This window comes from Haemaphysalis longicornis, unplaced genomic scaffold, assembly GCF_048455015.1.
Source record: "Haemaphysalis longicornis isolate Haplotype H1 unplaced genomic scaffold, Haemaphysalis longicornis Haplotype H1 scaffold_14, whole genome shotgun sequence".
NCBI classification, from domain to species: Eukaryota; Metazoa; Arthropoda; class Arachnida; order Ixodida; family Ixodidae; genus Haemaphysalis; species Haemaphysalis longicornis.
Genome location: NW_027526245.1, coordinates 24,393,971 through 24,409,502, shown reverse-complemented (window position 1 = coordinate 24,409,502; position 15,532 = coordinate 24,393,971). Strand labels below are relative to the sequence as shown.

General features: G+C 52.8%; 1 protein-coding gene across 2 annotated transcripts in view; it reads right to left on the bottom strand.

Moving 5' to 3' along the window:
• LOC144165198 (LIM/homeobox protein Lhx5-like) overlaps positions 1 to 15,532 on the bottom strand; it is a 269,753-nt gene that overhangs the window by 68,407 nt on the left and 185,814 nt on the right. The window contains exons 3-4 of one of the 2 annotated variants that reach the window (XM_077695318.1): positions 13,412 to 13,531; positions 7,954 to 8,387 (exon numbers count right to left, since the gene is read on the bottom strand). In XM_077695318.1, coding sequence (XP_077551444.1) covers positions 7,954 to 8,387; positions 13,412 to 13,531 — 554 coding nt within the window. The remainder of the gene's footprint in view (positions 1 to 7,953; positions 8,388 to 13,411; positions 13,532 to 15,532) is intronic. The other variant, XM_077695319.1, reaches the window with a different exon arrangement.

Below are 15,532 nucleotides of genomic sequence, written 5' to 3'. Positions count from 1 at the left end.
TCGCGCCCACGAGAACGGGATCATTGCACGAAGCGCCCTGCCTGTGCTCGAAGCGGAAGCAGCGTGGCGCTGCAACTGGACGCGCAGCATGTATCTGTCTGGGAACAGCGCAACGGGACGAGGACGAGGCGTGGACGAGACACTGCGGGATATATTCTAACAAAGACACGCGTGCTAGCTTCCATTTGGTGTTGTTAACCGACAAACAAATTGCCTTTTTGTCTGGTGACAGCGCGTGAGCTGCAGTGACGGCTTGAAATGCCTACGTGTTTTTTTTCTTCTTCCCTCTTTCTCTCATCTGTTGCAACGGAATTCCGTGTTAAAGTAATTTTGTGCAATAAACATATGTTATTCTGCGCTGTGTCCCGTCTACGCCTCGCCCTCGTCCCTTTGCGCTGCTCCAAGAATGCTATATCAACACGTCCAAGCTCATACCTTAGTATATATCCTTCGGCGGGCTCATTTCTCGTGCCTACAGAAGGGCCAAACGGGAGGTGCTTGGAGGCGTGTCACACGCCCAAGGCGTGTAACAGCGTGCGAGATGGCGTCGTTAGATGATAAGTGGAGCCGACGCTCGCACGACCCTGAAAGTTTCGAAGGAAGCCTTTGGTCCGCCTTGCGTAGCCGGTGGCGTGAGCCTGATGGTTGACATTTGGGACGACGTTTCAATTGCATCTCTCGAGACAAACATTCGGCCGCGGCAAACTAATAAGACGAAAGCGATACTGCACCGGAAGCCCAAACCATATATACTAAGTCACTTTTCTGAATGCGGAAATTTTCGGGGGTGTTCTGACGCCGAAGCATCCCCCCTGGCTACGCCCCTCGACAAAGTTCACCAGACAAGCGCGCACTCAGCCGGTCTTTACCCCCGTGGGCCGTTCCCGTGAGGTACTTGGGTTCAAGAGTGTCAACTGTCCATTGACAACTGTCACTGACAACTGTACACGTCGACTGTCCATTGACAATTGAACGCTGGCTTAAAAGTTCGCCTATTGTATTTACAATGAAGAGCTCGATTGACATATGGCTCAACGGCCTTCGGGAGGCCTTTGAGACGGCCGTGTGGCACAGGTCAGAGGAAAGAAAATTCCGGCTACAGCGTGGCGTCGGTGAGCGCCGTGAAAGGAGGAGCTTAGCGCAGCAGGAACAGGAGCGGCCTTGCAGCGCACGAAGTGGCGATGGTGACTCGCGAGCCTCGTGTCATGGCCACCTGGTCCGCAACCAGGGCGTGGAGGGAGCGAAGAAATGCCCCGGCTGGCTTCGCTCTGCTGATTTAGGTGCGCCCCGGCAGCGGAGCGTATAGATCCCAGGTAATGAATCCCGGCCGAAGCGCGCACCTGACGCCCGGCGGGTTATAAACGGAGGCCGGCTGCAGCGAAGAAAACGAGGCTCTGCGAGACAAAGCAGAAACAATTAGCGCTGGGTCCCGGCCGGAGTCACACAGCTGGGCCGGGGTCAGCGGAACCTCCTCCGCTCGCCGGGGCTCCTCCGGGGGAGTTGCCGGCGCCATTTGTTACGCCTCCCCGCATCCGCGTTGCCTACCTGACAGCTCCTCCCCTCGTCGGGACCGCGCTGAGCGATGCCGCCGCTCGACCCCGGCGGCCCGTGTGGGAAAAGCCGTTCCTGGAGGACCCGAGTCGGCGGCAGAGAAGAATCACGCGCATTCCGGCTGGGTTGGGCGCGCTCATTTGCTCGGAGAGGCCCGTCCTCGCAACCGAAGGAGCGCCCCATTGCTCACCGCGCTCCTACCACGTCTCGGACCAACATCCGCAGCCCGGCGGCGCTTGCCCAACGCCTGTCCACCGCGCGGAGGAGCACTGCTCAACGGCGTTCGGCCCGCGAACCGGTGAAACGACCGTCTCAAACAAACAACGGCTGCGTTAGTCCATTGTGTCCACGGCTTGCCCATTTGAGCCCTTTTTCGTGGCTCCCATTGCTGTGGCACACACACGCACGCACGCACGCACGCACAGCCGCAACCGGAGTAAGGACCCAGCCAACTGTAGAGATGAAACACCCAATAGCGCAGGCAGTCTGCAGCGATTGCAGAACTCGCTTGGGGCGTCGGACGCAGCAAGAGCGGCACGCTTGGGCATCTTTACGTGGATGCAGAAGCGACCGGCTCGTAGCTCACCCGGGGAAAGCTGCGTCTGAGACCCGGATGTGATCGAGCAGGCGCGACCTTTGCGACGCCCACCAGCACGGAGGAAAGCCCACCAGGGCATACGCGCTGCTCCGCTCAACTGTTACGCACCGCATTAGTGGCTGCGAATGAGTGCCTGGAAATGGTTGGACAAACGTACGGTGGCGTGGCAAACGTACGGTGCGCGCAGCCGCGCGGACCTGCCATTCCGAGCGTCGCATTGGGAAGCCTACCTATCTCTTTATCACCCCCTTTCTCCTCTCTAATCTTTATATCCCCCTCCTCCCCACCGCACTGGGTTGTATGCAGGTGAGCCCCCAGTTGGGCTCAATAATATCCCCAGTGCACTTCCTTTTCCCTTTCACCCGAACCACCTAAGAAGAAGAAAAGGGAAGCCAAGGTGTCATTGTGACACAGGAAAGAGGGCTGCCGCACGAAGCTCGCTCTCGGACCAGGGATTTATACACCGCCCCCCCCCCCCCCTTAACACCCCCCCTTAACACCCCCAGAAGGACTTCGACACCCCTCCAAAAAGATTCCACAACCACAAGCACCCTGCTTAGGGATTTATACAACCCCCCCCCCCCCCAAACATCCCACCGACACCCCCCCAAAATCGAAATTCTGCATAAACCCCTGTCTCGGACGCCTTCCCAAAGACCAATCTGGCGCAACGCACGTTCGCGGGAGTCTCAACCACGCTGCCGGCTCCGTTCGGGTACTCGTCGAAACGGCGCACCTTGGAGTAGCCCTGTGTTTTCGCGAGGAAGAACAAATGCGCTCTGGGGGCGATCGCCGCGAAGGCCATCCGGTGGCAGCGTGCTGGTGGATGATATATGGTGCGCTTCTCCCGTCGGGGCTGCCGCGCCAGCGGAGTCGTGACCTTCACATTGCCGGTCGTGATGCCAGCACGGCGCTGTCGCCCCCCGAGCGCAGTGCGGGGCTCCGCCGCGAAAGGGCGCCGAGCGCGCTCTGCCCCCGCGTAACGCTGCGGAACTGCAGCACACGGCGTGCAGCCGCCGCCGCCGCCGCTCGCTCGACCCGGCCCTTTTCCCAGGCTCACTCGCTCTCGCTAGCGACGAGACAAGGCGTTCTTAAACTGTCCAAGCTCACCGCCGACATGATTCCCAGAAGTTTTCTGCCGCTATCCACTTTCTCAGCTTTTCCTAGCAGAGAAGCAGCCGAGGCCGCCACTTGACGCGCCTCCCCTGAACGTGCAATGAACACGAGCCTTTGCACCGTCCATTCAGAGGCCAACAAAGTACGCATGCCAACTCCGATCAACGTACTTGGTACAAAAACGAGTACCATTTACGACACTATGTAATAACTAGTCCCGCTAGCTCCACTGCAGCGCATTGCGATTGACTGATTCGCGGCGCGAGGCGACTCCGGGCAAACGGATCACCGCGGAGGTTAAAGGGGGCGCCACGTCTCCCTCCTCATGGGGGCCTGCGAGGGTGAACTGTTTGGGTACATTAGACCGTGGCCGAATAGGAAGCGCTAAGGTGTCGACAAGGTCTTGCAGGTGGGCCTGAACTAACCGGCTCGTTTGTTTGCTTGCTTTTTTAGTTCTTTCTGACGCCACTGCACCGGCTGGCGCTGCATTTAATGCTCATTTCTCCGCTGTACACGCGCTTGCTCGGCCTGCCATCGTTGTTATTTTGTCTTTCTCTCGATCCGTTGTGGTCAGTCTTTGCCGATCCACGCTGGGGGAAGTGCAAACCTTGCGTGGCCTCGACGGTGTGCTCAATTAAGAGTTTCTAACGCGAGATCGTAACTTGGCTACACTGGCGAAAGCGCGCACCCCGCCGGCGTCAATCGAACGTGCACACCCGGATATCGTCCGCAGGAAACTGTCCACAGCTGCTAACCCTATGCTAACGCGTTCCATGGCGTTCCACGAGTACAAAAGCGCGCACGCGTACATCCGAAAGAATGAAGCCCAAAAAAAATACTCGGTGCGTTTTCTTCTATGGAACAGAATAAATGAACAGGAAGAAGGACTTTGCGGGCTCTGTTTCATATAATGCATCAAAACAGGAAGGAAAAACAGGAAGAAACACTCGGCACGCTGTTAATTCCCATTGGCTTACGAGTGAAACAAAACAAAACAGAAACGAGCGTGCGTCACAAATTTCCCGCGCAGACTTTGCTGGCCTTCAGCGTATGTGGAGACATTATAGCAGCAGCATGAATAGTCATTCTTGAAAAAGTCGCTGCAGTGAGTCTGATGGCGAGCTTGTAGGTTATAGTCGACTCGAGCACGAGGCTCGGCAACGAACCCAACCAAAGGGGGAAAAAAAAAAAAGAGAACGCTTTCGCTAAAAATATGCCGAAAGATCCTGCAATACGTTTGCATCATACTTTCAGTGAACATATCGTACGCGATTGTATTCGTTGCGTACAGCGGAGCAAGCCCGGAAGGCGCACGGTGCAGGCAATTTGTTTTACCGGGTTCCCGTCGCTTCGGTACGGGGTCGGTGACTCGAAAAGATGTCCCAAAGATAACGGTGGTTCTCACCGCAAGCGTTGACCGGGGTCGGCTGCCATACCCAAGTTTGCCATTTCTTGGGCTTGTATAAGCCACCCCTACGGAGCTCCTACAAACGTGGCGCTTCAGCTGCGGTGAAAACGCCGCAGCCTCTGGATAAAGAAGAAAACGGCGCTAAGCATGCGAGGACAGCAGAGAAGATGCAACAGGAACAGGCGTCTACTTTGCGTCCTCGCGTAGTTTGCACCACGTTTTCTTCTTTATTCCAGTGTGTACCACCCAACTCAGCGACAAGTTTTGTCACTGAAAAGGCTGCCGTAGATTAGTGCATCCTTTGCTGGGAAAACACTGTTTTCCCCAGTGTTGTACGGAACGGCGTTCCTGGAACTGGTTCCTTTTTGAAGGAACGGAGGAACGCCACCGTCCCATTAAGTGTCTGTGGAACTGTAACGGTAACTCATTAGCTTTTGAAGGAACGGCAGGAACGACGTTCCTTCTGCAAACGTTACATCGCTAGGAATTTTCTGTTTTTGATGCCAAGGCTCGAGTACAAAAATCCAGAAGTCGTTACTATGTTTCCCTTCCTACAAGCAGGCCAATTTGTCCGCCCTTCAACGGAGCGTGCTTCCTCGAAGGTCAAAGGCAGAAGAATAACCAAGCGCCGAGCCGCAGCTTGTGCTTGCTTTCACATCGGTTGAGCTTACGCGGCCTACGAAAGGGTGAATAGAATGCTTTTCACCTTTCATCGTTCGTCTGGGGAGGCGGCCAGGATGCGCGTCTGGCCGGTAGAATTGTTCCCTGCCGAGGAAAGTGTTTGGATGTCCGAGCGGCGCTGTAGGTACCTTGTGAAACCACCGTATGTTGGCAGGCGTAATTACCGCATTAGTGCGCGCGAGCCGCGGGTGCGTTGTTGTCGAGGGAGTTGCTCTCGCTGTAACGTAATTCGAAAGGTCACCGGGACTGCAGGGTTACCGGGTCAGCGGGAATTGTTCGGAATTGTAAGTTTGGACTCCTCAAAGGAAAGTGCGAGCTCGTTATCGCCAGTTTCTTAATCCCAAGGTTTAAGCTATCACGGATCCCAGGCAGTTCGATGCGAGACAACGCGACCAGCGACATCAATACAGTGCTGGCTGCGGTGACCGAGCCATCTAGCGCAGATTTTTCCACGCCGTCCGCGCCTGAGGATTTCTTTTCCTTTGAGCAGCAAACCCTTCCAGCCGAGGCACAGGATGAGTTGTCGCGGTATGCTGGTACCAGTTGACTACCCGCTGTCGCAGATGAACAACTTGGAAGGACTGAACCAATTTTTTCTTCAAGTACAACACGTCAATACCCTCAAGCGCTTCCGTGGAACAGCTCTTCAGCATTGCCAACGAAGTGTTGACGAAAAAACGGGTTCGTCTGCCTGACTCCAACATCGAGATGCATCTCTTGCTGTGTTCAAACAAGGGACTCTACTTAGTTGCGTCTAGCACTCGGGCATTCTTTTCCCACTAAATGTTTTCGCATTTTTTCATTCAGTCTAATTTTTTTGCTCTTCTGCCGTAGCCTCTAAATTTGTTATGTACTTAACTTTTTTCTGCTTGAAAACCAAAGAATCTGTAGTTTCTGTAGCATGGCACATGTTTACTTGTTTTCTCCTTACTTTTTATTTATTTGTGGTTGTTTCTTTTACTTCCTAGTGTCCCCCTTTGTGTCCGACTATATTTTCATAGTATAAATGTTTTTCGTGAATGTTTTTTTTGTAAATGTAAATGTAAAAGGCTTCGTGTTAGTTCCTGTGGTTTTTTTCTTATGGGTATTTCTAACCACCGCAACTGATTCGTGCGTCGCGTCCACATACTTGGCTATCTTTGGTAGTTTACTTTATCTACTACTCTGATTGTGTTCGGCATAACTTGTGATTCTTGTGCGCAGATTTCGTGTGTGACTACGCTGTTGGCTTTTATTTTTTTTTTTTTTTTTGCTCGTTGACATCTTCCCACCTATATTAGGATTGCGAACCTAGTAGCAAACCGGGCTCTACACCTGGTTGACCTCCCGGCCTTTCCGTTCTTTTTTCTTCTTCTTCTTCTCATAGACATTACTTGTAATGTCTACGAGCACAAACACAGCACAACAAGTTGTTGTGCTGTGTTTGGTTACTCCAAAATTTGTGCTGTATGATCCGCAGAGCTTCACTTCTGTAACCCGATTGCTAAATTCCCAGCGAAGGGGCCTGTGAGGTATTTTAAATAAACTGTAATTTTAAATCAGCATTCATTAAAGGCCTGTGTATTGTACCTTTCGACGCCCTTTTAATGCAAGACATTCAATAACGGTCCTGCATGTGAGTAACTTTCTATTCGCATATCTGAAACGCTGTAACCTAGCTGCGCATTTGTAAGACCAACGTGGGGAGTGTCGTATGTGATACACCTATAATATACGAGCACTAAAATCGCGGTTAGACATGTCTGGTGTTTTTTCGGTGCTCCGTAAAAAAAGTTGTGTAGAACCGTATCTTTGGATTCTTTTGATGTCCTGATAAACTGCTGCCAGTGGTGTTCGTAATCCTATAATATACGTAGTTCGAAGTGAGTTTTAAATATCGCACTTTATTTTGCCTCATGAATCCGACACCCTATTTTAATTTTAAAAATGAAATGTACCGTTAATGTAACGACACGTTCCAATGTTGGAAGTGGAACTGGAACGCGTTCCTTTCGCAATAAAGAAACTTGTAACGGGAACTCGTTTCAAAATTGGAAGGGAGCGAGGAACGAGCTTTCATTCCTGTTTTAGAGGAACATGTACAACACTATGTTTTCCCGCAGCATTGACGGCGCTTCTACGCACAGAACGGCCCTGTTGGGGTGTTTATATAAATTCGAGCCTTCCCTGCGAAATTGGCACGTTTACAGACTACACGTGAAAAGAAAGCTCTTAGATGCAAAGCAAAAGCACACATTTTCGCATGTTTAGATCAGCGGAAAGTCTCGAAAATAAAGAATGCCAGCCGATCAGGTGGATGTGGTATCAGTGTGGTTTACCTGCGTAAGTTGACGTTTGCATCACTAAGAAACGGTTCCAGACGTAACCGCGAATACTCGTTGCCGGCCGGTATTATATGTAGTGATCGGTACAATCGGCATTTTTCGGTACGACCGCTACTTTTTATGCGAGCATTCACAGGCCTCACAGCAAGCGAAGAGAATATGGCGTGTTTGGGGATGAAACTTCGCCCCACCTGACGACAATTTCCGGCCCGCCGGCTGCGATGGGCAGGTCTCTATCTACGCATGCCGTGGGCCCGAGTGGCCGCCCTGCGTACCTGGATGACCCTCATGTTGAGTCCCGTCTCCTGCGCCAGCTGCTCCCGGATGTGTCGCGTGGGCTTGGGCGTGGCGGCGAAGGCGGCCTTGAGGGTCTCCAGCTGCTTGGCCTTGATGGTGGTTCGGGGCCCGCGCCGCTTGGTGCCGCCCTGGGCCTCGTCGCCCGCGCCGGGCCCGGCGCCGGCGCCCTCGGGGCCCGAGCCACCGCCGCCAGAGTCCGGCCGCGGCCCGTTGGCCGCCGGCCCCCCCTTGGCGCCGCCGCCGCACGCTGACGGGGACGCCGCGCCGCCGGGCGTCATCTCGCGCTCCACGCTCGAGTCCCGGTCCTGGTCGCCGCCACGAAGCAGCAGCTCGGTGTCGCCGCCGCCGCCGCCGTCCGAAGGGTCGTCCAGGTCGAGCGTGGCGTCGCCCGGAGACCCCGAAGGACCCAGCACTGCGCGGAAAGCGGGAAGGGGGAGCGAGCTCAATCATCCGCCACCTGCACGCAGAGCCACAACTCGAACGCAACACGCCGCGAAGCTCGTTTCTCAGCCCCGCTCGTCCCGGCCAGTCGCTAGGCATTAGTGGACCAGTCGGAGACAACTTCTGTGACTGGCGGCGACAGGGCCGCCGCAATTGTGCCACCTCCGAGGAGCGACTCTGACGTGTTTGCTAGGATCACGCTGCCACCGTGCTGTGCGTACTCGTTTCCGAAAAGCAACGTAGCGCAAACGATGCGCCAGAGTTGCATCTCCACCTCGCTGTGTGCCACTTGCATATGGCGCCTTTCTCCAAAACTGGACCACCACCAGCTTGTTCAAATGCCGGGGCCATTGTGCAGGAGCCTTCGGTTTGCAAACAGCGCCGATACGCGGACTCCTCCGTTTTTCATCCGCCTTGAAGCTCGATGCGCACGCTAACTGGGGTAGGACAGTGAGCGGACCACAAAGAAGCTCTGTCGTCCGCGTCGCTAAGGGATGGTGGGTGAACTATTTACGAAGGGAGTTAAAGGGAGTTCTCACATGTTGTGGTGCCAAAAGTGCGAGAGTACTTAATGAGTGTAAAAGTACGGATACCGAAAAGTAGCTCTTCCTGACCACGCGGTCAGTGTGTGTACGGATTTGTGTTTGCAGCGTAAGCTACACTGGCCGAGGTTGAGCAGTTTCGCGTGGGCACTGAAGGGCCGTGCTGCAAGCGCGAGGAGCATTGGATTGGATTTCCATGGAGTACGGGTGTGTAGAGAATTTAGTCTGCACATTCGCCGGTCTGCGCATTCCAGAGGAGTGACGTCATAGTCGCGGCAGACGGGCTGACGCCGGCGCGTGCCCAGCTGTGCGCCTCCGTTGCGCAGTAGCCAAGTCTGACGCTGCGCCGAAGCCGCTTGATAGCCGTTTCGCTTGGCTCCTGGAGAGCCGTGCTGCGCATGCGCGAGGAGCAGTGACTGGACTGGTTTGGACGGGACTGGACTGGACTGCATTGGACTGGACTGTACTGGAATGGAATGGAATGGAATGGACTGGACTGGATTGGATTGGATTGCTGAACCTTAGCTCACGCTACATATATACTGGAATAGCCGAGCTAAGCCACTGCTAATTTTTTGGATGCCCCCATTTGAACAGGATGGCTCAAAGGTGCGCGGGTGCGGTTTTCGCTGCCTGTTTTGGTGCACAGCTGGGCAATCTTACAAAGCTCTTGGGTTATTTAATTTATTCAAGCGTGTTCCAATGAATAGAAAGGATCCCAGCCTTAACTCAGGCATGGGTTAAGTGCCGGATTAGGAAACTTTGGGGCCCGGGGCTACTGTGCCTTTGGGGCCAAATGATGAGGATGGGACGATGATGAATATTCTGCTTTTTTGTGCTTAAAATTTCGGACCCCATGTTATTCTCTCTGATCAGTGATAAATTATACGTAATTTCACTGTTTCCGGGAACTAATTTCTTCGTTTGATGACAAGTATTATATAACTTATTTTAAAGCGAAGCTTCCTCCATTGGCAGGTTGAAACCTGCCAACGGTTCTTTCGTGGCCTGCGGGACAAGAAACTCCCAACGCGGGTGGGGAGGGGAGGCGCTTTTCACTCACGGAGCACAGTGTAGATGGCGCGGTGACAGGGTGCTATTACCCAGCGTTCCCCGCGGGCAGGTGACGGCTCGCACCGGCGGGCGCGTCGGCGGGACGGCTTTGTCGTCTGCTTAAACGGTTGCTTTGGGCCTGTTTTGGCGAAGCTTCGCGTCCGTTGTGCGCTTTCTTCGCACGCTTTGATTAACTTTTTCGACATTACCTGCTAGGTAACCCGGACCCGACAGAATTAGGTGAGCGTACGGCAAAGGTACGTTATAGATTGATTTGCGGTGCGGGAAAACAAACTGTAGAGACCACATACATGCATCTGGCCGCTAGAGAAACCTTTTGTGCACTGCTTGCCACGAATGGGACTCAGTTTTCTAAATTGGTGAACACCAATTCGGTTGTGGTTTAAGAGGTATTACAAAATGCAAAAGGAGCAACTCCAGTGAGGTCGCTTGGCCAATTGTTGCGGGTGTCGTTTACAGCGTTGCTTTCCAACCACCTTGACAGCGGAGACTGGAGCCAATTTTTTATCAGGCGTGAAGGTTAGTATCGTTTGATTGCCGATCTATCAGAAATTCACAAATAATCAAAGTGCCGCGTCCGCCTGCACACGCCATAGTACAGAAGAGTGTTTTCTTACAAGAAGCACTTTTTAAAGTTTAGTTTTAAACGCATAAAATTCACCAGGACGTATATTGTTGCTAGTTCTAACCAGCGAAGTTTTTTCCCGGAAGTGCGGCGTCGATCAGGAACCCAATCGCCCGGCTCTTGCTGATTTGGCAGGGGGTTCAGCATGGAGATGGCGCTGAAATTTTCGGAGATTGTGGCCGTGTGGATGTTGTTGATATGATGAAGGGAAGTAACTAATTTACATACAAATATATGTTAACAAAGCTGAATACATGACTAATAACCGAAAAACTACAAAACTCCAGTTAGACTGCAGCTCCAAGTGCGTGAAGACCCCTCACTCACTCACTTACTTACCCACTCCCTCCCTCCCTTACTCCCTCACTCACTCACTCACTCACTCACTCACTCACTCACTCACTCACTCACTCACTCACTCACTCACTCACTCACTCACTCACTTACCCAGTGTTCAGTCTCGAAGTTTGTTACAGGGAGAGGTAATTAATTATAAACTAACAGCAATGGAAACATTATTTCTTGCATTATCATTTTGAGAAGACCACTCGCGATTGTGTGTTAATAATTGCAGCACTCCAGGTAGTGCAAACTAACTGAACCACTTCGGCGAGAAACATCGAGCCGATATCAGCCTTATGCAATTCAAATAATCCAGTAGCTTTATGGAACGGGTCGTCATGGCAATGAACTTTCTCGTCAAGCGCAAAACATCGGAATTTCTGGCAGAATCTGTGTACGAGATATCTCACCCCATATCTCAGCTCCTTTCTGTGTCAAAGCAGCGCTTGCAGGTGTTTGCCACCGTCTTCGACATTGTTGCGCGGTGGCAGAAAATGCGACAAGAACCATGGCAGGCGGCGACGAGATGTGTCTGAATGGCCGGTGATCTTTCTTTTTCGCCGTCGCAAGGTGGCATTCGTCAAGAACTTACGACAGCAGCGGAAAGACGCGCCTCACGTTCGCGAGTCCAACCCGGACCGAAGGAAGAGGACAACCACCTGACAACGGAGTAGAGTTCCTGAAGTGAAATTATTGTCTCTTTATCACTGGCAAACCTTCTTCACGCAACATTGCTGCCTATGAACCATGTTTTTTTCCTCGCAATACAAAGCCGGTGTTTACCTTACGGATCGTATTGCCGAGAATATGACAAAAAAGCACTTGAACATCCGCACTCTTGTATCGTGTATCTATACTTTTTATTGTACCTATAGAAGTGAGACTCATAGTCGCACCTATAGACAGGACCGGCAGGCTATACGTGCAGGCAGTGCAAGTACTTAGTGCAAGTGACGCAACTACTTTAGCGCTGCGGGTGTCTACTGGTTCTTTCTGTCTGGTCTTCGGCGCTAGTTTCAAAGGTATGAACCAACTAGCCGAAATTTCTAGGCTACTTGCACGGTCGATGACGTCACCATTGATGTAGTCAAAGCGTTGCGACCGCTGCTGAAGTTTTGAACGCGGCTCAGTGGCTTAAGCGTCGCGCTGGTGATACCAAGGACAGTGCGGGTTCGCTGCCGGCCGCTTTTCTGATAGAGGAGAAAAGCGACGACGTCCCCCGTGTGTTCTTGATTTCGGCGCACGTTCAAGATCCCGAAGTGGGCAAAACTAATCCGGAGCCCCCCACTACAGCGCGCCTCATAACCAAGATGCAGTCTCCGCGCGTTAAACCCCGTTATCAATCAATCAATCAATCGATCGATCGATCAATCAATCAATCAATCAATCAATCAATCAATCAATCAATCAATCAATCAATCAATCAATCAATCAATCAATCAATCAATAAATAAATAAATAAATAAATAAATAAATAAATAAATAAATAAATAAATAAATAAATAAATAAATAAATAAATAAATAAATAAATAAATAAATAAATAAATAAATCAGACAGTCAGTCAGTCAGTCAGTCAGGCAGTTTTGCACGGTCCGCCGTTTTCTATCACATGGAATAACAGCTTCGTCGCAAACTGAAACAGGAGAAGCAAGTGTGAACCGAGACAAACTCGCTTTTGGCTTTCATTCGCAGAAGATGACGTGTGCCCACTTCCATTGAAATGTTTGTTGTACGTGGAAAGTATTTCTAGCGCAACTCAGTTCTCCGCTCCCTGCAGACAGTGGCAACGTGCAAGCCTCATTGACTGTCTATCCTTACACCACCATGGGACGAACGTTCCAGCTGGAGGCGAGTTTTTCCACTTTACCGGGGTGTTGAGTGGGGGGTGGGGGGGGGGGGGCGATTTCTCTAATTCCTAATAGCGCAAAGTCCAAAAAACTGTGAGCTCCTAGTTAGCGTGTGTGCGGCTGACGGGGACCCTCTGAATATTGCTAGTCGCGGCAAATGCTTTCTTTCCTCTCTCTTTCAAAGAGAGCGAGAGAAGCTCGCTGACCAACGCAGGTTGCTGAGCCCGCCGACATCTGTTAACAAGGCGCAAGGCTCCCGCGCGAGCTGCAAGAACGACCTGAAACCGGCGGGCGTGAGGCGATCCCCCACTTGTATAAGCGTGCGCCAACCCTTCACATCCCCGACTCGCACTGCCCTCAGGTGCCGGACGAGACGCAGTGGCCGACATCGTGCCCCGCCTCTGGCCGCCCCGAGGCCCAAAACAAGCAGCGACACCGCTCGCAACCCGCTCACATCTGAAACTGTGTTAGAACAGTGCCTCCGCACGTCCGCAGGGACAAGGCAGACAAGCGTTTTTCCCCCCTTTCCCCGAGGCGGCCCAGAGCACGGGTGTGCGGCGTACTTGCGTAGGGAGGAGGGATGTGGCACGGCCTCAGCGGCGGACCCCAGGCAGCCGGGAACTGCGGCTTCGGGCCCTTGTCGGGACTCGCAGCGACGCCGCCGCCGCAGTAGCCCACGTATCCTGCGCAACCAAGGGGCGAGACAAAGCCGTGAGCACCGCTATCTACGCGACCGCGACCGCGACACGGCTCCACGGTGTGCGCACAGTGAAAATGACCGGCATCGACGAACGCAATTGCGCCGCGGGGCCGCTTCGCCGAGCACTCAGGCAGCTGAGGCTGTTCACGTGATACAAAGAGCCCATGGCCACCAAGGTCAGTGCGGCCAGCAGCCCGGTACGGCGTATCCGCACTAAAGAAATCATCCCGTACTCGTTAGCTTGGTAGCAAAGAAGGGCCCAAACCATTGCATACGGACACACCATTCGACCGCACGGGCTCGCGCGGAACGAGCTCGGCATGCGGCCGAGCATGCGCCCTGACCCCCAAGATACAGGCATGACGGAAGTACGCCCCATGCCTGCACGTGCAGCCCACATGTGTCGGTTGCTCAGTTGCCGTCTTTTACTCCAATCAGGACACCTGTGTTTTGAAGTCAACGCTTTTTTTCTCGCTCTGCTTGCACTCTTGTTGTCCTACGTGCATAGCCCGACATATACTCGCCCTTTCCTTTCTAGCTTTATCGCCGTTTTCCGTAAAGTAATATAAGAAATCTGTTCCAAGTGTTCATGGCAGTAACGTGATGTCACTGTACTCTGATGAAGGCAAGCCCCATTACTGATACGTGAGTAAACTTGCTGCGCTTGCATTGTCTCCGACTGTTTACTTTGTGTCCGACTGTATATATACTACATATATATACAATGAAGTCCCATTAAGACAAATTCGGTTAAGACGAATTCTAGCTTATGCCGAGCACGTTTGTTTGGTCTTCCATAGACCCTATGAAATAAAAAATTTACACCATCTTCCCGCGAGGGGAACCATAGGGTAGATGCAACGCATCGGGGGTTGCCGTTGCGTTTCCGTTATGTTAGCGATGTCAGCGTGTGGATTGCTGTTGTTGTGTATCCTATTTACGCAGCATGTTCACCCCCGATGCGTCGCATCTACCCCGTGGTTCCCCTCGCAGGGAGATGGTGTAAATTTTTAACCGAGCGCAAGCTGCGCGCTAACGCACAGCTGGCACGGCGACGGGAGCGAGCGCAGCCGAGCGCAAGCTGTGCGCTGACCGCGCTGACGCACACATGGCGCTGCGGTGAAAGCGGCGGAGCGCGCAGCTGCCGCGGCGAGGAGAATGGGGGAGGGATGCGGACTACGCCACGACAACGACGCGGGACAAGGCGAGTTAAAGAGATGCGTTGCATCCAAAATTCGCTTACGACGGACGACTTTCCCGGTTGCCACCACTGCTGGCGATTCTGGATAGCGAACATGGCAGTCCTGGCGGTGCACGGCAGGGCATACACGCGACCAGAGGGAAAGAAATGTCAAAGAAAACCACAGCTCGAAGCCAATTCGCGCCACAAAGGAAGGGAGGGAGCGGGAAAAAAGACACGCGGATAAAGCCCCCACTTCTCCCACCCTTCAACCCGCGGAGCCAGCGGCTAAGCAAAGAAAAAAATTAGAGATTTTTGTGGCCGCTCTGCTCTGGAGGAGAGAGGCGCAAAGCAAGGAGGATTAAAAAGTAAAAAAAAAATGACGACGGAAACTTTGTGTTCACGAACGTAGCAGAACCCCTACCTTCCCCCCATTCCCAACCCTTCCCGTGAGCATTGGGAGGGCATGTTGTCCAGCTCGAGCCTCGACGACCCGATGATCTTGCTTGACCGAGCGGACAGAGCCAGGATTGCCCATGGACTTCCGCAAGAGGAAGCCACCCAACAATTTATTTTTGCTCATCAAAGTTTCTTCCGCCTCACCACGAGTTGACTAGAGAACAAGCGTCCACGTTCATACAGCTACAGACAAATTTATTAATGACCCCGGTCATTATGAAGCATTTCCAACCAGAACTCTACACGGACGACAAGTGTGTGTTGTGCAATAACTCCAGGGCGACAGCCGCCCATTTATTATGGGATTGTGAAGTGCGACCAGACGAAGCTTCAACCAGGACCGAC